The 23,931-nt window shown below is 35.6% G+C and overlaps 1 protein-coding gene across 9 annotated transcripts in view; it reads left to right on the top strand.

Annotated features, from left to right (window-relative positions):
- Positions 1-23,931, top strand: part of LOC125670617 (calcium uptake protein 1, mitochondrial-like) — a 55,458-nt gene that overhangs the window by 8,707 nt on the left and 22,820 nt on the right. For 7 of the 9 annotated variants that reach the window (XM_056162800.1, XM_048905870.2, XM_048905873.2 and 4 more), the window contains 5 exons: positions 1,563-1,875; positions 2,338-2,379; positions 2,500-2,596; positions 6,257-6,422; positions 7,235-7,272. In XM_056162800.1, coding sequence (XP_056018775.1) covers positions 1,583-1,875; positions 2,338-2,379; positions 2,500-2,596; positions 6,257-6,422; positions 7,235-7,272 — 636 coding nt within the window. In that variant the 5' untranslated portion in view covers positions 1,563-1,582. Of the gene's footprint in view, positions 1-1,562; positions 1,876-2,337; positions 2,380-2,499; positions 2,597-6,256; positions 6,423-7,234; positions 7,273-15,720; positions 15,745-23,931 lie in introns of all 9 variants that reach the window. The other 2 variants (XM_048905871.2, XM_056162799.1) reach the window with 1 other exon arrangement.

Below are 23,931 nucleotides of genomic sequence, written 5' to 3'. Positions count from 1 at the left end.
TTTAAAAATCTTCTTCTCAAGAACCACTGGGCCAGAAGAGCTGAAATTTACCTGAAAGCTTCCTGACATATTGCAGATTTAAATTTGTTCAAATCATGGCCCCTGGTGGTAGGATGGGGCCACAAGGGGGGATCAAAGTTTTACATACAAATATATAGGGAAAAACTTTAAAAATCTTCTTCTCAAGAACCACTAAGCCAGAAAAGCTGAGATTTACATGAAAGCTTCCTAACATAATGCAGATTCAAGTTTGTTCAAATCATGGGCCCCTGGGGTTGGATGGGGCCACAATAGGGGATCAAAGTTTTACATACAAATATATAGGAAAAATCTTTAAAAATCTTCTTCTCAAGAACCACTGAGCCAGAAAAGCTGATTTTTACATGAAAACTTTCTGACATAGTGCAGATTCAAGTTTGTTCAAATCATGGCCCCCGGGGATAAGATGGGGCCCCAAGGGGGGATCAAAGTTTTACACACAAATATATAGGGAAAAACTTTAAAAATCTTCTTCTCAAGAACCACTAAGCCAGAAAAGCTGAGATTTACTTGAAAGCTTCCTGACATAATGCAGATTCAAGTTTGTTCAAATCATGGGCTCCGGGGGTTGGATGGGGCCACAATAGGGGATCAAAGTTTTACATACAAATATATAGGAAAAATCTTCTTCTCAAGAACCACTGAGCCAGAAAAGCTGATTTTTACATGAAAACTTTCTGACATAGTGCAGATTCAAGTTTGTTCAAATCATGGCCCCCGGGGGTAGGATGGGGCCACAAGGGGGATCAAAGTTTTACATACAAATATATAGTTAAAATGTTTTTCTCAATAACCACTGAGTCAGAAAAGCTGATATTTACAAGAAAACTTTCTGACATGGTGCAGATTCAAGTTTGTTCAAATCATGGCCCCCGGGGGGTAGGATGGGGCCACAAGTGGGGGGGGGGGGGGGGGGGGGGTCAAAGTTTTACATACAAATATAGGGAAAAGCTTTAAAAATCTTCTTCTCAAGAACCATTGGGCCAAAGAAGTTGACATTTTCATGAAAGCTTTCTGACATAGTGTAGATTCAAGTTTGCAAAGGGTAGTTTGGGCCATAATAGGGACTAAGGTTTTACATGCAAATATATATGGAAAGTCTTCAGATATGGGCCAAGGTGACTCAGGTGAGCGATGTGGCCCATGGGCCTCTTGTTTTCAGTAAGCATTTATGTCCCTTCATGTAGAAAAAGTGCAACTCTGGTTTGTCCTCCATTGATATTTTTAAGAAAAGATTTTAAGCATTACTTTATCTAGAAACATTTTTTTTTTAAATTACTCTCTATTCTTGGAAATTTGAATCATGTTTCTATTTGATTTTCATTGCTGAGCTAATGAACAGATGTTTTTTTGATCACTAAATGAAGACAAATGTTCGTGTACATACATATAACATAATAACATGTTACAGATGTTGGAAACTACATGTAGTTAGTTATAATTGCTGTTATTATGATGTTTAGATAAATTCAGACCAAATTTGACTTTTAGTGAACTTAGTTCCTTTTAATTTTTATGTTTAGAGCAGTAACAACACGTTAGGATGTGGAGAGCATCAAAGCTCTCAAGTTTTGTTGGACAAGGCAGACAGATTGTTGGACTGCCTTCCAAAGACATAAAACCGAGGCAGTTCAGAAAAAATCTATCATGTTTGTTTGGCCTTCCACTACTTCCCACTGCATCTCTACAATGTGGCAGATGTTTTGGAACCAGTTCTCTGCAGCTGGTCAGGAAGGGAGTAGGTTACACTGGGTTTACAGCAGGGCCTCGCTTCTCCAAAAAGACTTCATTATATCTAGCCTCTATGGCTTTAATCACGATTGGTTCCTTTTTGAGGTATGTTACCCATAAATTTGAGAGAGAAAATCATCTAGGAGAATAAATTCCATAAGCAAATAACACAGAACTTATATATCGCATGAATTATCAGCTACTGATATATATATGCTTAGCAGGCATGCCAATTATTGTACTCGTATTTTAATGATGAAAACCTGCCCTGGCATTTTCAAAGACCTGCCTTGGTATTTCATGATATGGCACCATGAAATGATTATTTAAATCAGATATTCTTGGTAACAACAAAAAAATGTTTGCTGGAAGGAATAAATTTTCTGATAAACTTATGTGCACCTACAAATTTCACTGTTACTGCACTGTTAATTTTAAAAGAAGATTTTAGTTGCATACATGTACCAGGGCCCTGTATGCAAGTACAGAATTTACATATTTAGTTAATGAATATTTTGTTTATTGTTCTTTTTTCATTTTTGGTATCAAATAAATGTTCTTTTGCAGTTTCCAAGGTGAATTTGGGTTCACTAAATCGAAAGACAAAAGGTAGTGGAAATAAAACATTTTTTAAAATGAATTTTAGATGTAGACATTTGGTAGCATGTCTCTAAGACAAGTAATTTTAAGTTGAAAAGTGCGTAGAAAATGAGGATTATTATGTTGTAGTGTGAACGCAGCAGAACCAGAAGCAGTGGGGGACTCAAAGGAAGAAGAGGAGGAAGAGGGGAGCAAGAAAAAGAAAATTGGCTTTAGAGACAAAAGAGTAAGAAGGAATTATTATGCCCCCAGAACCGAAATAAAAAAAAGATATTCATTTCTTTTCATTCCAACATGTTCATAAGTCATTGATCTAATAAGTAAAAATGAAATTTACCGCGTCATACATGAGCTATCATTTTAAAATGAACCATTATCATTTCTTTCTCAACCTTTATTAATATCTAGAATACTGTCATTATATTGAAACTATTTGAACCAAATAATACCGAAAAAATCAAAGCATGCAGGCCACGCGTGCCATTTCGTGCAGACCATTCACGAAGCATGTAAGCCACGCATACAAAGTGGTCAGCATTTCGTACAAACCATGCACTGTTCCGTGCAGACCGTTCAGCGTTTCATGCAAACCGTTCACCATTCCATGCAAGAATCATTTTGTACCGTTCTGTGCAAGTGGTGTAGCAGTACGCTTCAGGGTCTGTACTTAGCAAGTTGAAAGTTACATGAAAACCCTCCTGACATTGGATGGATTCAAGTTATTCTATGGGATCAAAGTTTTACATGGAGATACATGTATAGTATTGCCTCGTTCACACGGATGCGCATTAAATTTTACTTCGCATCAAATTTGATGCGAAGTAAAATAATGTGCATTAAATTAATTCGAATTAAATAGCGTTCACACGGCGGTAATATTTAATGCGAAGTAAACTAATGCGCATTAAATTCGTATGCATATCTATTAAAGGGTGTGCGAAATAAATTAAAGAATAGACTATGTTATTGAAAATTATTTTTATAGATATTTTAATGAATATTGTGTAGATACAGAATTCTGTGTTCAAAACGCTATTATATAAATATTGCATGTATTTGAGGGTAACATTGAAAATTTTCACTCCAAGAAAACCATTGTCAACCGAGGCGTAGCCGAGGTTGACAATGGTTTCTCGAGGGGTGAAAATTTCAATGTTACCCTCAAATACATGCAATATTTGTTTTATTATACTGAATGTTATGTAAACTGGAAAGCAGAAAAACTTACATCTGTTGACATTTGATCAATCACTGTCGTGCGATATTTCGTTTTCGATGCGGGTACTCGCGTTTATTACAAACGCTCAAACGACGTCGTCTAGCAATCTACTGCGAACCGTACGCGCATAAATTTGACGCATGTGATAATTTTTTATAATATCACCCGTTAAGTACTGTTACCCGTTGCTAGATACTATCACCCTGGGTCGCGTGTTTTCTGTTCTCAGAGGGTAACAATATGTTTTTTCAAATGCTTCTCGACCAATCAGGTTCGAGTATTTTACATGAAAGTATAATAAATACATGTAGTATATTACATGTTTACAATTTACATGCTGATCTACACATAAGGAGTTTTATCGTGTTTATTTATATGTTCCTAAGAAATTACTTGTAATATATTGTTTCTTCATAGGCCCAATTTTAAAACTTCGGAATGTCTTTTTCACCATTCCGCTGACTACTGTTGTGACGTAATTTTTAATTACTAATACGTATTATAAGTCTACTATGACGTCATATGGTATAAAAAATTAACAATGAGCGGCATATTTGTTTTAAAAAATGTAAAAAAGAAAATCATATTATCACTATTTTAAAACATTTTTGTCGTATTTAAAAACAATTCCTTCCACATGCATTACTCAGTATGCCTATGCAGAGCACAGATTTACGTCTGACATTATCTAATGACATGCTGTTTGTACATGTTTTTAGTGATTATTATCATTTTGCTTAGTTTTTCGTACAAAACTGACTTTAATATATATAGCTGATCATGGGTATGATGCATGTGACCCAAATTTGCCATTACGCATGCGTGTACATTTAATGCGAATTAGCTTCGCTAAAGCATTCACACAGAGCTAATGCGAAGTAAATTTAATTTGCATTAAATCGCGACGTCAATTTTAATTCGAAGTAAACTAATGCGCATTAAAATCTCCGTGTGAATGCGGTTCAGATTTAATTCGCATTAACCTACGTTTAATGCGAATTAAATTCTTCGTGTGAACAAGGCATATAAATCTGTAAAAATCTTAATCTTATAAACATGATCAAGGCCATGATTAGTCATTAATATGCAAGCATTCCCTTGTAGTATAGATTGAAGTTCGTTCAAATCATGCCTCCCGGGGAGTAAGGATGGGGGTGCACAATAGGGGATGAAAGATTTATATGGGATTATATAGGGAAACATCTTTAAAAATCTTCTCAACAAGAGCATGGCCATGATTAGTCATATTGATATGCAAGCATCTTCAGGTAGTGCAAATTCAAGTTTGTTCAATTCAGGAGTAGGGTGGGGTCACAGTAGGAGATCAAAGTTTTATATGGGAATATACAGGAAATTAAATAATTAAACAAATTCTTAACAAGATTAGCAGGGTCACACTAAATCATATCAAAATGCAAACATTCCTAAGTTGTGTGGATTCAAGAATGTTTTATTCCCCCGTTACTAATGGTGAGGGGGGGGGGGGGGCATATTGTTATTGTCTTGTCTGAATTTTGATTGAACCTTGTTTTTGAATGGTGAATGATAGGGCTCTCATATTTCATATGTGCATTCCTTGTGGCAAGATCTTTCTTTTAGTCCATTTTGTTTGTCCCCGTGACCTTGACCCTTTGATCAACTTTTGAGAAAACGTAACCTATTCAATATCTCCTAAACTATTTAAGGTAGGAGTTTCATAATTCACATATATATTTCATGGTAAGGCCTTACATTACATACTTGATCTTGACCTTGTGAACTGACCTTGGAGTTTGACCCAAATTTCAAAACATTAACCATGCTCTTAACTTTTGAATGATAAGTGATGTATATTCTTTGTGACAAAATGTTATGTTTTGATACCAAAATTACCTTGTGGCCTTGACCTTGGAGTTTGACCTACTTTTAAGAAAACCTAACCTATTCAATATTGCCTGAACTATTTATGGTAGAAGTTTTATATAGTTTTCTTATGGCAAGATATTTCATACCATGATCTTTGACCTTGTGACCTTAACCTTCTCCAGAGCAGCAAGATCATGTTAGTCATATTGGTATCAAGGTGTAAATTCAAATTCAGTTAAGTCATGATACTTTAGGCCAAAAATTGCCATAGCTGGACAACAGGTAACTCGGGTGAGCTGGCTTTGTAATTTTACATGTTTTCCCAATTTCAACCTTATATCACTGTTTTTCCTAATGTTAATGGCCCTGGCCATTGAAATCAAAGGTGTAAAAAAATCCATGGTTTATCTATATTCTGTAATTCAACATGTTTCTTTTTACAAATATATTTAGATTTATATCAAAGGCAATTATATCGCTTGGGCTCGAATTTACTACTTTTTAATAGTAAATTCGAACCCAAGCAATATAATTGCCTGTGGTTTATATGTACATGTACTGACAAACATCAATAAATATAAATATAAAACATTATAATGGGATGTTATACAATGATTATTAGAAAGATAGGGGAACAAGATGGATGCATACAATTGTGAGAGATTGTAATTGTCAGATCAAAAACTATTTTTCATATATGGTCATGTTATTTCTTTCAAAATTTTAATGTTGTCAGATTTAGAATTTACCATTGGATGTCAATAGTATCTTTCTTTTAACCAATGATTACACTAATACTGACCAGCATCTTTTGGGTTGCAGATTATAGAATATGAGAATAGAATCCGAGCCTATTCAACTCCTGATAAGATTTTTCGCTATTTTGCTACACTGAAAGTTCACCATGGTGAAGACAAGGGTTGGGAAATATATATGACTCCAGAAGATTTTGTCCGTTCTATCACGCCAGGAATGAAGCAACCAGAGGGTGAGTTCAAAAAATTATCAAAAGCATGTAATATCTTATGATAGGTAGCATTTATATATGCCCCGTAGTTCGAGATTCAGGGGCACATACCCTTATTGTGTCTATCCATTTGTCAACAAAAACTTTAACCTTGGAATTTTTTAATGGATAAGATAGGACTTTCAAATTTCACATGTTTATTCATTTGTGAATCTGTCTACATTATGTTATTTCATAGTGCAACTTACAAAAATGAAATCAAAAAATTATTCTGTATGCATTAAAAACCTGGACACACAAGTATCTATTGTAACATTTACAAGTCTGATCGTTGAAGAATTTTAATAACAAGCTGTAAAGGTACATGCTCTTTACAAAATACTAACCCAAATCTATAATTCACTGGCCCCAGACCATTGGGCCATCAATTATTTTGGGTCCTTCTGTAGGGCTAGATTAGGGCCACAATATGGGGTCAAAAAATTTTCATGGGAATAAAGATTAAAGAAAAAATCTTGAAAATCACAACAGCTGAACAATGTTGACTCAGATGAGCAATATGGCCCATGGACCTGTCATTGATCATAAGGACATCCTGTTCTCAGACACCATCTGCACACACTTCTGTCAGTATTTCGTGATACTTGGGTAAACTTGTAGGATTATTGCTCTCCTGAACATAATATCAGATATTTTCTTTCTCCATCAGAGATTTTTAAGAAAACTACCATACATGTGAACAGATATTAATGTGATTACAGTTGTGCTTATATATGTGAACAGATATTAATGTGATTACGATTGTGCTTATATATATGAATTGACCTTTGTAGGGCTGGATCTGGACAGGTTTATCAAGTTTGATCCACAGGTAATATATACCTTAATGTTTCATTACATTTTCAAACAAAGGAATATGGTATTACATTTTAACTTTCACTTTTTAATTTGTTTTGAAATCGATAAGATTTTAGTCACAATATTTTATCACAATTGCAAACACAAAGGAATTTAACAATTTTCAACTTATTTCTTTATTTCGATGAAAGAGAAATATTCAATTTATTGTAATAAGGAATATACATGTATATCCCATTTCTTGTTATTTCTGCTTTTATTTTGACGTATTTGACAAAAAAATATATTTACAATTGATACCTTTGAAGTTTAGTATTTCACATGAACATTGAAATTGTGTAGTTATTCTTGTATCTAGCTCAGGAGGTTTGACTTTGAATAACTACATGTAGAATAAATCAAATTTTTGTTTTAACATCTAATGATCCAAAACATGTATTGTATCTGAAAGTCTCCATAAATGTAGTAAATGTAATTTTAGCATGATTGCATTTCATTCTTATTTTCCATTTGGGTACTAGTATCATGAAATGCAAATATCAGGCTAATTTTTAGGTCACCTGAGTGACTCAGGTGACCTATTGCTATTGATCTGTGTCTATCGTCGTGTGTTAACAATGGAACATTTTAACTTTTAACTTCCATTCCAATTCTTATCATATTGGAATGAATCACTTTGGGGACAAGAGGGACATAAATTGTAATTTTCAGGACTCCTGCACCCCTGGGGTCCATAGGGGCAGAGCAAAAGTGTCAAAAATTGATCAATATTAAAAAATCTTCTTCTCTACAACTGCACATCTGTAAGAAAAAACTAAATGCATAGTCCCGTAGTGCAGGAAGACCTCTACCAAAATTGTAAATTTCATGATCCCCAGAGTAAAGGTTTTTACTCCAGGGCAGGGTCAAATTTGATATATAGTGTTTATGTGTAAAACATTTAAATAACATCTTTAATGTTATTGATACTAAATGGATATTTAGATGGAGCAGGTAGTCCTTCATCTTCAGAAGCCAAGTGTCCGATTCACTTACTCTCATCTAGATGTAAGTAAGCATATTGGACACTTGGCTTGCGAAGATGGTAGCCCTTTACCAAAATTATAAATTTGATGATTCCAGGGGTAGGGGTTTTGGTTCCAGGATGGGGCCAAAATTATCATGTGATTATCGTCTTTGCATTTGAAAACTTCTTTAATTTTTCTGATATTGTATAGAAATTGTTGTTGTTGGTTCCTTTTTATTTACGTGCAGATGTATGGGTATTGTCCACACTAGTGGGCCCCCTTCCAGGTATCTGGCTAGCTGTACGCATGGCAGATCTCTCCTCAGATCTCCATTTTTTGCGGTCATGAGTGTCGGCAGTAGAGAGCTTCCATTCTCTTCGATCTTTTTCCGTCAGCTCTCTCCATGATAGCATTGGCCAACCAACTCTACGCCTACCAGGAACTTGTATATTGAGAGCACACTTGACTGCACTGCTGGATCTGACAATGTGGCCATACCAGCGGAATCTCCTTTCCCTTAAGATGAGGTCGAGGTCATCGATAATACCAAGCTGCCCCAGCAATTCAATTTAACCTACAGTGGCCATATCTTCTGGCTTGATGTTGCAGATCTGTCTGATCATGGCGCTGTAGGCGATGAAGATTTGGCTTGGTCAGTGTCCAGGTCTCACTGGCATGGAGCATAGCGCTCCGTACACAAGTGTTATACACTCGACCACGGGTCTTGTATGACAGGTGTCAGGACCGGTAGCAGCTCCTTCTTCCAAGCTGTCTTCACACGCATAGTGGTTGCAAGGTCACAGCCACCAGCTGCAGAAAGCATGTCTCCGAGGTCGCAGAAGGAACCTACAACCTCCAACTTGTCCAGACCAACTTGAACATCACTCTGCGGCCTGCTGTCAAGAGGGCGAGTCATTCCCCTGCATCTTGAGCATCTAAAGTCAGGGTCCACAAACAGGCGCATGAGCCCACTGCATTTCTTGTGCACCCAGTGCTTGCAGCCAGTGCAGAAAATACTATTGCTGCCTACACCTGTACGACAGACAGCACATGGGAAGCTGCCAGAGTCCTGAAGTAGGTCAAGACCCGTACTGCAAATCATGATCTTGGTTTTGCCCACATTCACTCTTAGTCCTTTCCTTTCCATATCTTCTTTCCAAGTCAGGAGCCTCTTGACACATTCATCCAATGATTCAGTAAGGGCTATTCCAGAAATAAATACATGGGGGGGTCGGGAGGCACCTTTTGTATATACCAAGCACCCATAAAAAAAAAAAAAAAAATTACCCCATGACCCATCAAATTAATAAACTCATTTTACAATTTCTAATAAAAAAAAAAAACTAACCAGACCCACCACAAAAATATTTTTAAAAATGAAAACGGTACAAATCTCGCGATGTTTTCGGGACAAACATTCTAGTCAATGACGCGGTAATGCCTGTGCGACATTGTATCACAGTAGTTCTGAAGAAACGATGTCACATCAACAATCAAAGGCATCTATGGCGGGAATGTTGGAAAGATTGGGAGTCCAAACGATGCTATTATCATGAAATGGGTATGGATATGTTTTTCCACGAATCGTTCGTCTTCTAATGGAGCCCGCGCCCGGAGGCCTCTATCACCATCACACCGACTGATAAATATAACGCACCGGTACCCTCGTATAAATCAACTAAGGTTTGCCTATTTTTATTAGAAAACGGAATACCTATTGGTTTCAAAATATTCCCAAAATCGATGCACTGTAAACTGTAATAATCTACAGAACAGAGTTCGCCGCCATCACGTCCAAAGGGACCCTACTAAACGCGCCTCTAATTTGAAGAGTGAAGTTATGCGCTGCAAAGAGCGACAACTCGAATAGTTCTATGTTACTTCCGATTTCGAAAGCAGCATTTCGAAAGCACGTTTTCAATTTTCCCTCCGACGTTTTGTAACCAACACAACAAGAGCGACAATAAAAATATTCTGAAAACTCAACACCCATGTGGCACAAAATAAAACAATAGAAACTACCCACTACCCATAATAAATATTTTTTTAACAGTCCAACCACGGACCAATTAAAATATGAAAAAATACGACCACCCACACAAAAAAATATCGTTTGCCGCCTGACCCCCCCATTTGATCATTTCTGGAACAGCCCTAATGATAACCAGGTCATCTGCATACAGATCCTTCCAGGGAACATCGGTGTGAAATTCGTGTGAAAGAGCCTTGAGCATGATGATGAAAAGCAGAGGGCTGAGTAATGACCCCTAATGGACTCCGACCTTCACAGCAAACTCCTCACTGTAGCCATCACCAACGTGAACACAGCTACGAGCATTGGCATACATCCCCTGCACCCAGTGATTTTTTTTGGGCTAAAATGCCACCGATATTCGGCTGTTTCCCCTCACTAAAATTAGCTATTTTTTCCCAATTATATATACATAATTGTATATGTTTTTCTCAATTTCAAATCTAGGGAAATTAGGCCATTTAAAAAAAAAGGTTACCGTATATTTCTGACAGAGTAAATACGTTTTTTTTTCTTCTCCAAACCACTGCACATGCAAAAGGTTTTGTAAAGAATATGTAAAACAATAGAGACATCCATATAAGCAGATATGCAGCGAAGTATATAGCTTCCAGATGCACATTAAGCCATATTGTTTGCAATTTATTTTGACTGCCATTTTTTGTAGGGTCAGGCTAATAACAGGAAGTGGCCAACAGTATAGGGTTTTACTAAAATTCGAAAAATACAAAACAGGAGAGACATTCTGGAAACTTGATTATTAATATAACACTAGTATTTACAAGATTATGGGTACAAATGCTGGAGAATTAATAATTTATTATTTTCTTATTAGACAATAAGTATTTCTTAGAAAAAGTAAATAATATATATACAAGGTGTGACTTCCAATACATATTTAATGTTAAATAATGATTTATTTTATGATTTTAAATCAGATCTGAAATAAACCTCAAACAAAAATGCATCTTTACCATTTTAATTTACTATGAATGATTTTTCCCAATTTGAGGAAAATGTCGCTAATTTTTCCCAATTCAAAAGGAGGGGTGGTAGTTTGAAAAAAAAAATAAAAATCACTGCCTGCACCAGACGTTCAATCCACTATTCCACACCAAGTTTTCGCAGTGCCCACCAGATCACCTTCTGAGGAACACAGTCAAATGCCTTTTCAAGGTCCACAAACGCTATTTAGAGCCGTTTGTTTACTGTAAGATATTTTTCTTGCAGCTGCCGAACAACAAATATTACATCAGTTGTACCTCTGCCAGGGACGAAGCCAAACTGGGAGTCATCGATGGTCACCAACTGCCTAATGAGGTTGTCCACAATCCTCTCCAGGACTTTCATGACTTGTTCTGTCAGTTTGAGTCCACAGTAGTTGCCCCTGTCCAGAGCATCACCCTTGCCCTTGTAGAGGCAGACAATGAAGCTCTACTCCCAGTCAGTGGGGACCTTGCCATCAAGGACGATTGAGGATGCGAGGTCACGGATCATGGATACACCTGTGTCACCTGCGGCTCTGATCATCTCCACTACTATTCCCGATGGTCCTGCCGCTTTACTCGACTTCATCTTGAAGATGGCCTTTTTCACCATATCAATTGTGATTGGGACAGGTGGCCCTTCCAATGGTGGTTCATCGGTTAGGTGTTCAGGGTCCCAGTCAAATTCCACATTAAGGAGCCTTTCATAATGCTCTAGGCAAGCTTTCTCCTTTGCTTCTTGGTTCAATGACATCTCACCTGTGTCATTCTTTACTGGTTTGTAGCAAGCATGATGAACTGCTCGTCTAGATGTATGCTTGGCCGCGTCATACTCTGATCTTGCCATTTCTGGACTTCCAGGCCTTATAAGCTAATCTCTTAGATGGTCTGTTACACAAGGTTTGTCCACCACCAAGTTTCTCGTCGCCATCGGTGGGACCGTGTTATGCCACACACCTTCTCAGTTGTCTTCAGCAAACCTGTTTTGAGGTTATCCCAGATTTCCTCAGTAGTTCCCCTTGCTGAGGCCGATACATGCGATTCAAATCCTTCCTGGAAGTATTTGCAAGTTGCTTGATCCTTGAGTTTCCAGACTTTCAGGCGAGGTGTGAACTTGTGCTTGGCCTTGAATGGCATGTCAATCAACATGTCACAAACTAGGAACTGATGCTGTAGAGGAACTTTCTCACCAGGGATCACCTTTACATCTGTGACAAGTTTGTGCATGTTCTTACGAAACAGGATGAAGTCAATCTGTGTAACTGCACCTCGAGACTTGTATGTCGCTAGGTGGCTGTCATGTTTCTTTAAGCAAATGTTGCCGACAAGAAGATCAAAAGCCAGTGCATACTCCAAGATCCTCTCACCGTCTGTATCAGGCTCTGATCTGCCATACCCTAGACCGCCATGCACTTCTCTGAATCCGGTGCCAATACTACCAACATATCCGTTCCAGTCTCAGCGTGGGATAAGGAAGTCAAATGCGGGGATTTTGACAGTCACAACACGTAGAAACTAAATGCAAATTTAGGAAAAGCAGAAAGGGATGTACAAAAGAGTGAATTTTACAACCTCGGGGTTTTGACTTTTGGGTGGTTCAAAATAATTGTATAGTTAAGAATACATTTTGTTTTATACTACTGCTGAATATTAGAATATAGCTTAGATGTTTAGATACGCAGAACAGGAAAATTATTTTAGATTTCATTGCCCTTGGGGCTAGTGATACTTTTTAGTAATACTCAGGTGACCGATAAGTCCTTTTGGCCCCTTATTGAAGCTATGCATATTTTGTTGAACAGTCAGATGTAAAAACATCAGTGTTAGATGTGCACTCTTTCTCTAGAATGATATGAAAACAGTGCATAACAACAATTCACTGTTATTACCAAAACATGATGAAGTCATTGGTTTGTAGATTGATACATGTGGAAAGTTTTACATACAGTTATTGACATTTTTTAGATCAATACGAAGCTTAGCTACTGAAGAGGTACAATGTTCACCAAACTCTGAGGTGGAGGTGAAAATTGTACATAAAGGGTAGATAAAGCAGGAAAATGTCAGATAAAGCAGGAAAATGTTAGATAAAGCAGGAAAATGTCAATTTGTTTGTTTTACGTCCCTTTGAAAATTTCTCACTCATATTTAGACGTCACCAGCTGTAGTTGAAGCACCACAAATTTAGACCTATGGTTAGTGCTCAGGAGCGTAGCAGTGAGGGTTCTTTAAGGTACCAATGCTGGTTGTAACGGGGGACCTCCATATTAGGTCATATCTAAAAGACCAGCAACTCTCACTTCTAGATGTGTCCAGTGTTTAGCGAAGGAGCTGTTACTACCTATGTTTACGTCTTTGGTTTGACACAGCCATGACATAAGCAGGGCTTGAACACACAACCTCCTGGTCACAAAGTGAACGCTCTAACCACTTGGCTACTGCGACTGGTAGAGAATATGTCAATAATTGATCTCTAGCTGTAAACAAAGATGGCCAACCAAGTATCATTTTGTAAGTTCAAGTCCCTGAATTATTCATTTATTATGCCAATTTCTCAATAATTGTTTTATATGAGTAATTCAAAACACTAGAACTTGCGAAACAATACCTAGTTACAGCTAGAATACAAGACCTAGTCTTTAGTGATGAGAGACACAAGTTTTCATCGTAAAACCAAGAAATAACCAATCGTATCAATTCGGGAATTTTCTATTGATTTTTGTTCCAATGTTTCAAAAGTCAAATATTATTATCACTTAGCACATGGAGGTGAATAAAACATTCTATTTTAGTTTGTTGGAACTCAGCCAATCAAAAAGCTCAGAATTATTCAATCATATAGTAGTTTCTGTTGTATAAAAGTTCAAATAACAGTGGCGGATTTAGGGGAGTTCAGACCACCACCCCACCCCACTCCCCGGCTCTTTTTTTTTTTTTTTTGTACCACACCCAAACCTTTGACTATAAATGAAAGGAAGAAGGAACAAGAATTTCAGTCAAAAATGCATTAAAATACCCCATTTTAAATCTAACTTTTTAAAATTTTCCCAGGGGAGGAACAAGAACTTCAGTCAAAAATGCATTAAAATGCCCCATTTTAAATCAATATTTTTTTTTTAAATTTCCCAGGGGAGGAACAAGAATTTCAGTCGAAAATGCATTAAAATGCACCATTTTAAATCAATCTTTTTTTTAAAAATTCCACAGGGAGGAACAAGAATTTCTGTCGAAAACGCATTAAAATGCACCATTTTAAATCAATCTTTTTAAAAATTTCCCAAGGGGAGGCCCCCCAGAACCCTACAATGGGAGGGGGTTAACCCCCTTTCATGCCCTCCCCCTTTGGCCCTTTGGACCTCAACCCCCCCCCCCCCCCCCCCCAACCCCCCCAGTAAGGTCTAGATCTGCCACTGAATAATAACAATTAAACACACTTGACAATACATGGTTTACACAATTTTAAATGCTACTGTGTGTAAGCTTTGAAAGCTATAAAAATATATATGTTCTAGTAGAATGTGCATTCTCTCCTTGCTATGTAGCTTCTAATATACATTTTAAAACTTGTATTTAAATAGACAAATGTAATATCAAAGTATTACTGAGACATAGGATACTGATTTCACAGAAAACTACATGTATATACAGGGTATTTAAGTATTACTGAGACACAGGATACTGATTTCACAGAAAACTACATATATATACAGGATATTTAAGTATTACTGAGACACAGGATACTGATTTCACAGAAAACTACATGTATATACAGGATATTTAAGTATTACTGAGACATAGGATACTGATTTCACAGAAAACTACATGTATGTACAGGGTATTTTCTGTACTAGTACATGGGGATTTATGATATGCAAATTTCAGATAAGAACTCATCTGTATAGACCGGCCAGTTAGTGCTATTCTGAATACTTAGTGGTACAGAGTGCACCTACAGTCAATGAGGAAAATGATAAAAAATATATATATATATAAAGCATCTTCTGTTGAAAGATGTAAATGTAAGAAATATGAAATACAATCAAAAGGATTGGGGTTTTTTTTGCAATTAAAATATTATAACAGTCATATTTGCAAGTATGGTATGTAAAGACAATGAAATAAATAATCTGATATGATAAAAAGCATTTCATGTATTTATTTACTCTGAATACTCAAATATTTTCTTGGTTTGTGTATCAGTCACATTTGGATGATGAAACCGCATCGGAGAAACTCAGCTGTACATTCACTTATGCAGTGATGGGCATTTCTCCCACACTCTGAGTGCAAGAAAATGGTTTCACACTTTACAATGTACAAGAGTTCTCTAAAAGGAATAAATTGGATGCATCTTGAAACTTGTATTGTAACATATGATTGAAAAAAGAATCATTATAGGAATGTACTAAGTATATATTCTGTCTGTCTTGGCTAAGTCGGAAGATTTTAAGCAAATCTTGGTGAGTTGCTTCCAATGTTTGTTCTATTTTTGCATATTGACTACTATTAAGAAGAGGGCAGATGTTTGTAGCTCACTTTAGATGTAGATTAATCACTATAAAGCTGTTTAAGCTTATCATTGTTTTACTGATTAGTAGTATACTCCCACAGGCTCACTTAAGCTTGTGACAGAATGAAATTCTGGATTACTTTTGCAAAATGTGAAGTAGACTTCTCAAAAACTTTATTTTTTGTGTCTTAGTTCTTTTTCAATTTTGACTTTTAAGCTCATTTTTATTATCTAAACTACCGGTAGTCTGTTTTCTAAATTTTATTGTTTTATATGACATCTGTATATATTGTATATACTGCATTTGTACACGCACACACACATATATGTGGGTCAATTTCAGAAATGTCAAAATTTTAATTGAGGGCCATATTCTGAAAAAAATGTCAAAAGAGTGGCGTAGATAATGTTGATCAATACATTTTTATTGTGTTTGTTTATTGACTTTTTACATTTTCAACTTCTTCTCAACAACCACTGGGTCAATTTTGATTAAACTTGCTACAAACCAATTTAGATAAAAGGGAATTCAAGTTTTTCAAATGAAGAGTCAACCCTTTTATCTTTATCAAAGAATTTATTTTCTTTTGTACAACTTTTAACCACTATTGTGGCCCTGCCTTGCTGTTTTTTAAAATTTGAATCTTCATTATGCAAGGAAGCTTTTATGCAAGTTTTTTTTTTACTCATTCGAGCTTTTCTGATCACTGTCTAGCATTTGTCTGGCCGTCAGTCCATAAACTTTTAACATTTTTTATTTCTCCAGAACCACAGAACTAATTTCAGCCAAACTTGCTACAAAGCATGCTTGGGTAAAGGGGATTCTAGTTTGTTCAAATGAAGTGCCACACCTTTTTTTGAAGTGGAGATAATTAAGAATTCATCTCTTAAAAAGCTTGTTCTCCAGAATTATTTATCTATATATGTTCTGTAATTAAGAATGAACTTCTTAGCAGTTCAAATATTGCCTCAAATGACCTTTAAGTACAAGAACAAGATGTGTATTGTGTAGTGATAACTGAGTATAGAGGCCTCTACCAAAATTGAAAATTTATCGTCCTTGAACGAGGGCTTCAATTCCCAGGGAAGGAGATCAAATCCTTTTAAAGTATCTTTTCTAACTTTGAATGTTTGTCACATTAACTGGGTGCTTACTTATAATGAGCAGTAGTTCATAACCCCTTTCTTAGAGTCTCTGTGGCTCATAAAATCCAATGCATCTTTAAAAGTACTCTTTATTGCTGAACACCTAGATCATACTCTGCTTATTACCAGAATATCATGACCATGAACCAAGGCCATTTTACTAAGGTCAAGGTCATTTTAGAAGCAGTTATTTTAACATGTTTACAAATTCTTTTGTAAATACTATTCTAGGATAACTTTGTATTGATATTTGCAAATATGGTTTTTACTGAAAGCTAATAAAAAAAATTCTGGGTCACTGCTTTGCATTTTAGAGATATTACTGTTCATACTTGGAAAAAAGGTTTCATTCATATACCCATGCAGACTCGGAGGAATTTAGCCTCCTTTTCTACCATAAGGACATCCATTTCTCTGAGTTTTAAAGAAGTGCACTTTGTGCAAGTCAAACAACACAAAACTTCTAATTTATGTTCTATGGTGTGTGATAGTTATTGGCCTAATGGCCTCTTGTCTTGTTGATAAGAACATCATATTTGTCTCAGATTGCACAATTTATATGATTTATATTTATTTTTCCTTGGTACTTCTAATGTTTAATTATATTTTTTTATATTTATGTTTAAAGTCACCAAGGACACCTACTGGGTGTGCAAATAATTTTTTTAGATATATTATTGATTTTCTTCATGTTTGAATATTGATTATGTTGGCAGAGGGTTTGATCGAGTGTGGCAGATTTTTTCAGTGTCACGAATCACAAAGTCATAATGAAAATTTGTTTATTTACACGGCCACACAACTTGCTTGGCAGTGAAGTTATTTCTGGAAATTGTATAACTTTTTGTGTTGCCTAACATATAATATATAATAACAACTAAGAGAAACCCTAATGCTTGAAATTTGGCAATTTAATTTCATAGATGTTTCAAGTCATGTTCGTTTAATGATGGTAAGGCCCCATTATTAAGAATTTACCTAATTTCTATGTGTCTGTTCATCATTAGATATGTATCAGGTGCTTTTAGTAAGAGACCTAAGAAAAGCTGTGTGAATACGTGCATGTATGAATATTTTTGGTGAAGATTTATGATTGATATGTAAACACATTTTTTTTTGACCATGCGATTGGTGACACTGCTGATGAAAATGTTTTTAAAATGCTATATTTCTTCATAAATGCCACCCTGAAATTCAGATGCAATTGAAAATGACCCATATATCATTAGATTTCAATTTTAATGATACTAAATGTAGCAAGAAAATGTAAGTGAGGAGAAGAGCTTTACAAAGAAAAATTATATCCTAAGTTCATGGCAATCATCAAAGAGAAACATCTGCCCTGTATTTTATACTAACTGTTATCTCCACTAATAAATTTTTCATGCTTTGCAAGTTTAGATTTATACTCAAATTTGAAATTAAGATGCTGTTTTACATGTGTGTACTAAACTTTAATTGCATAACTATATTTTTTGCTTCATTATTGATTAAATTTATTTTTTGCCAATTATTTTATTGCTTAAAAATAGCAATGCCTTTACTGAAAGAAATCTTACTTTTGTGCACACAAGTTTATTTGATTAAAGTTGGATAATGGCATATAAAGGAATGCAGTTTTTGCAGGGAATGAGTTGAGCAATTGGTCATATAACTGTAAGGTAGCACTAGGAATTACATTACTTTGCACAATCAACTTTTCACTGTACACATTTCACCATGTATGAGAAATGTAACTTCCAAGATTTTTGTGCCCCCCTCATGAAATGATCTGGGCATATAGTGTTACCCCCATCATTCTGTCATTGCGTCATAGTTAGTTTTCCAGACCCTCTTTTTTTTTGCTGTGTTTGTAGATAATAGACTAATATTTGGTCTGTCTCTTTTCATCATGTAGCTAATATTTTTAGAAATAAAATGTTCCTAACTTCTAGAGAACAGTAGTGTGCAATACCTGGGCCATTATGGAATGTGCTAACTTTTCAAGAAATAATAGGATCCTTACCAAAGTGTTCCAAGTACCAGTTAACGTTATTGTAAACTAAGTTGTAAACAAAAATCGCAGACTAGCTTTCATTAGGTAAGGTCTAGTAGCCAGTTTTGATATTTTCTCTATCAAATATCAGGTAATTCTTGTATATGCAATTGACCCCAACTTACATTTAAGGACCAGCGAATATCATCTTTCACAAATTGAAACATTTCACTAGCACTAGCTGTTCGATGCAGTTGGGTGAGCATTGAAATGTGCAGAACCGTGATATTGCCCACATTCGTATCTTCAGTTCTAACTATTGATTTTCAACATAAGCAATGGAAATATAATGATCATAATAGGAGTTATTGAACTTATAATATTGAATATTAGCACTCTTTGGCCAATATTCACCAATATAAGTTCAGTAACCCTATGATATTGATGACCTATATGTCAAGTTTTAGTTTCATGTTGATTGACCAAACTTATTGCCCTTAGATTTTGAAAATATATGATCATTGATTTTTTTAGACAGGACATTTTATGGTACATTGATATCTGTCCGTCTGTAAACTTTTAACATTTCTGACTTCTTCTCCAGAACCACTGTGAAAATTTCAATCAAAATGTCACAAATCATCCATGGGTAAATGGGATTCAAGTTTGTTCAAATCTTTTCAAAGGGGAGATGATAAAGACATGCAAAAGTAAGATGAGCTAATTTTAAAAATCTTCACATGAATCACTGATTTGAAACTAACTTGAAACCTTCGGTAGTCATGTGGCCTACTGAACTTTGCAATTCTAGGGGCCCACATCAAAATTTATTTGCCTACAAATTAGTATACCTTTTTGTTTAAAAAGAAAACTTAAGGTGTTGTTGATTATTGAAAAATTAATTGTTGATATTCTCGCTGCTGAAACTACTCTCCTGAGAATTGATTGCTCGGTAAAACTTCTAAATATTCCACTTCCATTTTGGGTAATTCATGTTTTGTCTTTTCTAACTTAACCTAACCCAAATCACAAAGGTTTATGTGACATAAATTGTTTGCACTTGATCATGAATTTAATAATTTGAAAACAAAACAAAAGCCAGTAAACAAGTTAACAATACAGAATAGGATGTAAAAAATATAAGTTAGGCCAATTCAACTTAATTAGTAGATTATCATCCAGGGTCACCAAAAAGTATGGGGCGGGTGGGAGGATTTTCTTTTTTAATTTTAATTTCCTGAGAAAAATAATGACAAAAGGGTTTTTGTCAACAGAAGTGCATCATTTAATGCCAGACGGATATCAATCTATGCTTATTTCACAGACGAATTCCAGGTTAAGCTTTAATTTCAAACACGGAAAGATACCAAACTTCTTCAAGATATGAAGAACATTAATCCTTTCCTTTAATTTACGCCCGTAAGAAATTAAGTAAACTATATGATCTATTTTCTACACGTGGCTTTTCACGTTGCTATACCGGAAATGTAAACAAGACGTGTTAATAGCAGAGTCGGACATGGAAAATTTTCCGGAAATCGCAAGTTCAACAAAATAAAAAAATTCTGGGTGGGCCAATTTTTGAGGGGCAGGCGGGGATGATAATTTATCAATTAAGTTGAATTGGCCTTACAAAACAGAAATGGAGCCCAGCAGAGCTGAGGCAGGGAAACTTTCAGGAATGTAGTGATGAGAAAGATATGATTGAATTTTTTATATGGATGACAAATTTGATCTCTGATTTTATAAAATATGTTTTTGAATATGGTACATGTACTATGAGCTGTAATATTGTTTTCTGGAAAATTGTTCCGAAAAATCTTTTATGTCAAATCATGGCTCTAAATTTTGTGCACTGATTCAAATGAGATTAAATGCCCAATCAACATTTTCAAAGGGTATAAGGAAATAGCTGATGTGTAAAACAATACTGAAAGATTTCAGTACCAATTGATGGATTAGTTTAGATTTTACTTAGAAATCCTTTTGATCAAAATTCAGTCAGAGTTTGAAGTAGCCTTTATATAAGGAGCATAGGGATGTTAACCAAGGCTAGATTACATGTATCTATAGGAACATACTAAGAAGTGTTTCTGAAAGTTAATGTGAACTGCTTTGCAGTGGATATGAAAATATAATTTCCCAAGCCTGACCGTGCTTTTCCTACTGAAGTGTATTGGCATACATAGCACAGAGAGTTCCATGATGAATTAGATGATGATTTAAAAAATGATTAATTTATGTATGGTTGGACTGTTTATGTAAAACTTATACGGTACCAATTTTGATGCACCAGATGCGCATTTCGACAAATAATGTCTCTCAATTAAATTTCACAGCAATACAATATGTATTGAAATTCCATGATTACATTTCCATTGATTTTTTTTTCTATGAAAAAAAATTCAACTAGTATTCAAGAGTATAAATACACAATATTATTATGCCCCCTTCAAAGAAGAGGGGCATATTGCTTTGCACCTGTCCGTCGGTCGGTACACCACATGTTATCCACTCAATATCTTTAGAACCATTCACTTGATGATAATGATATTTATGCCCCCTTCAAAGAAGAGGGGCATATTGATTTGCATCTGTCGGTAGGTAGACCACATGTTGTCAGCTCATTATCTTGAGAACCATTCACTTGATCATAGTGATATTTCATATGTGGGTTGGTTATGAGCAAAAGAGGACCCCTATTGTTTTTCAGGTCAAGGGTCAATCTACTCTGGACATAGGAATATACTGTCTCCTCAATATCTTGAGAACCCTTTGCTTGACAGACATCAATCTTAGTACACTGGTACATCTTCAGATGACCCCTATTGATTTTGAGTTCACATGGTCAAAGGTCAATGGTTGAACTGGACATAGTAATATATTTTCTCCTATATTTTAAGAATTATTTGCTTGATCAACACCAAACATGGTACACTGGTACAGCATAACGAGTAGATGACCCCTATTGATTTTTAGGTCACATGGTCAATCCACTCTTAACATAGGAAGATATTGACTGCTCAATATTTTGAATTGATGATATTGCTATCAATTAAATGATGTGTGTGTATAACCCTTTTCAGTTTTGCACCATGGGGGGCATATGTGTTTTACAAACATTTCGATCTCTCAAACTCTCGATTTCTTGGAGTTTTATCAAGGTCCCTTGAACTTCCAGTTATCGAGAGTCACCTGTACATTGGTACATCTTCAGGAGAAGATGACCCCTATTTATTTTGAGGTCACATGGTCAAAGGTCAAGGGTCAAACTGGACATAGGAAGATACTGTTCACCCAATATCTTGAGAACTCTTTGCTTGACAGACATCAAACTTGGTACATCTTCAGAAGAAGATGACCCCTGTTGATTTTGAGGTCACATATATGCATGGTCAAGGGTTAAACGGGACATAGTAATATATTGTCTCCTATATTTTAAGAATTTTTTGCTTGATTAACACCAAACTTGATACACTGGTACAGCATAAGGAGTAGATGATCCCTATTAATTTTTAGGTCACATGGTCAATCCACTCCTGACATTGGAAGATATTGTCTGCTCAATATTTTGAATTGGTGATACTACTATCAATTAAATGATACATGTATATAACCCTTTTCAATTTTGCACCATTGGGGGGGGGGGGGGGCATATATGTTTTACAAACATCTCTTGTTAGCCATGATGTAAGTAAAACAGGGACGATGCTCTCTATTTACTCTTTCTGACATTTTTGAAGAACCCCAAGATCTGGAAGGTCCACTTGGAAATTTGAAATTTAGTGTTCCGTCAGTTTATACACCATTGGAAAATAGTTTTAAGTTTCATTTAACCCTGATTGCTATGAAGAACAAAATGAGATAAAAATTTCCTTCAATGAAGAGAAAATGTTTTTATTGAAATCAAGTGTATTTTGTAAAACTGAATTTTTAAAATTCCCAATATGGACAAAATGCCATTAAAATTCCCAATTCCAAAGGCCCAGGCCCCATTCCCAAAATGATGTGGAAAATCTCTGAGATGTGCATATTGGTTGGCCAGGAGGATCCAATTATTTTCTTAAAAGTTATGGTGGATCTAAGAGGGGTATAGGATGTAAAATAGCTTGTGATCGCTTATCCTCCTATATGGCTTATCAGATAGATTTGAAACTTTGCTTCATTGCCATTTGTAGATGTGCATATTGTTGGGACTGGAGGATCCAATTACTTTCTAAAAGTTAAAGTGGATCCAAGAGGAGTGGAGGATTTTAAAATAGTTTGTGAATGCTTTTCCTTTATGGCTTATCTGATAGACTTGGGACTTTGTACAATACTTTAATGCCATTTGCAGATGTCCATATTATAGGGACAGGAGGATCCAATTGTTATCCTTAAAGTTATAGTGGATCTAAGAGGGATGGAGGGTGTAAAATAGTTTGTGAACGCTTCTCCTCCTATATAGCTTATTGGAGTTCATAATGTCTGACTATGTTCCTGCCCAAGTTTTCTCCTCCATACCATGCAGTACATTATGGGGAAGAAGTTTCATTTGATGCATGTTTTTTCTTAAAAACAATCTCTTGTTATTCGTGTGCAATAAAATTTTGGAAGATTTGCATTATTGCAAATATTTCTCGTCACAAACAAGTCCTTGAATGTCTGTCATAGACTCAAAAAAAGGCTTTAACATTACTCACTGCGAAACAGTTTACCGCAGGTGAATCGCAAAATGAAGTAGCCATGAATAAAAGGTGGTTTACACTATAGTATGCGATATAAGCAGGTTTTGGTCATTTTATGCTGATTATAAAGTGTAATGACCCAAACCAATTTATATCACATTACATCCTTATAATCTAATCCCAAAAGACAAAAGTACAAGTTTTCGTTTAGGGGTCATCCATAATTGTCAACCATTTTCCAAAGTGTGCAAAAGGCACGCTCGGGGGGAGGGGGTAAAAAAATCGACAATTTTACCGTACGCTCTTTTTTTCTCTTCCGGATTTATTTCATAAAAGTATTGGTCATGTT

Source organism: Ostrea edulis, chromosome 4, assembly GCF_947568905.1.
Source record: "Ostrea edulis chromosome 4, xbOstEdul1.1, whole genome shotgun sequence".
In the NCBI taxonomy this organism is placed as follows: Eukaryota; Metazoa; Mollusca; class Bivalvia; order Ostreida; family Ostreidae; genus Ostrea; species Ostrea edulis.
This window is presented reverse-complemented; position numbering and strand designations above follow the sequence as displayed.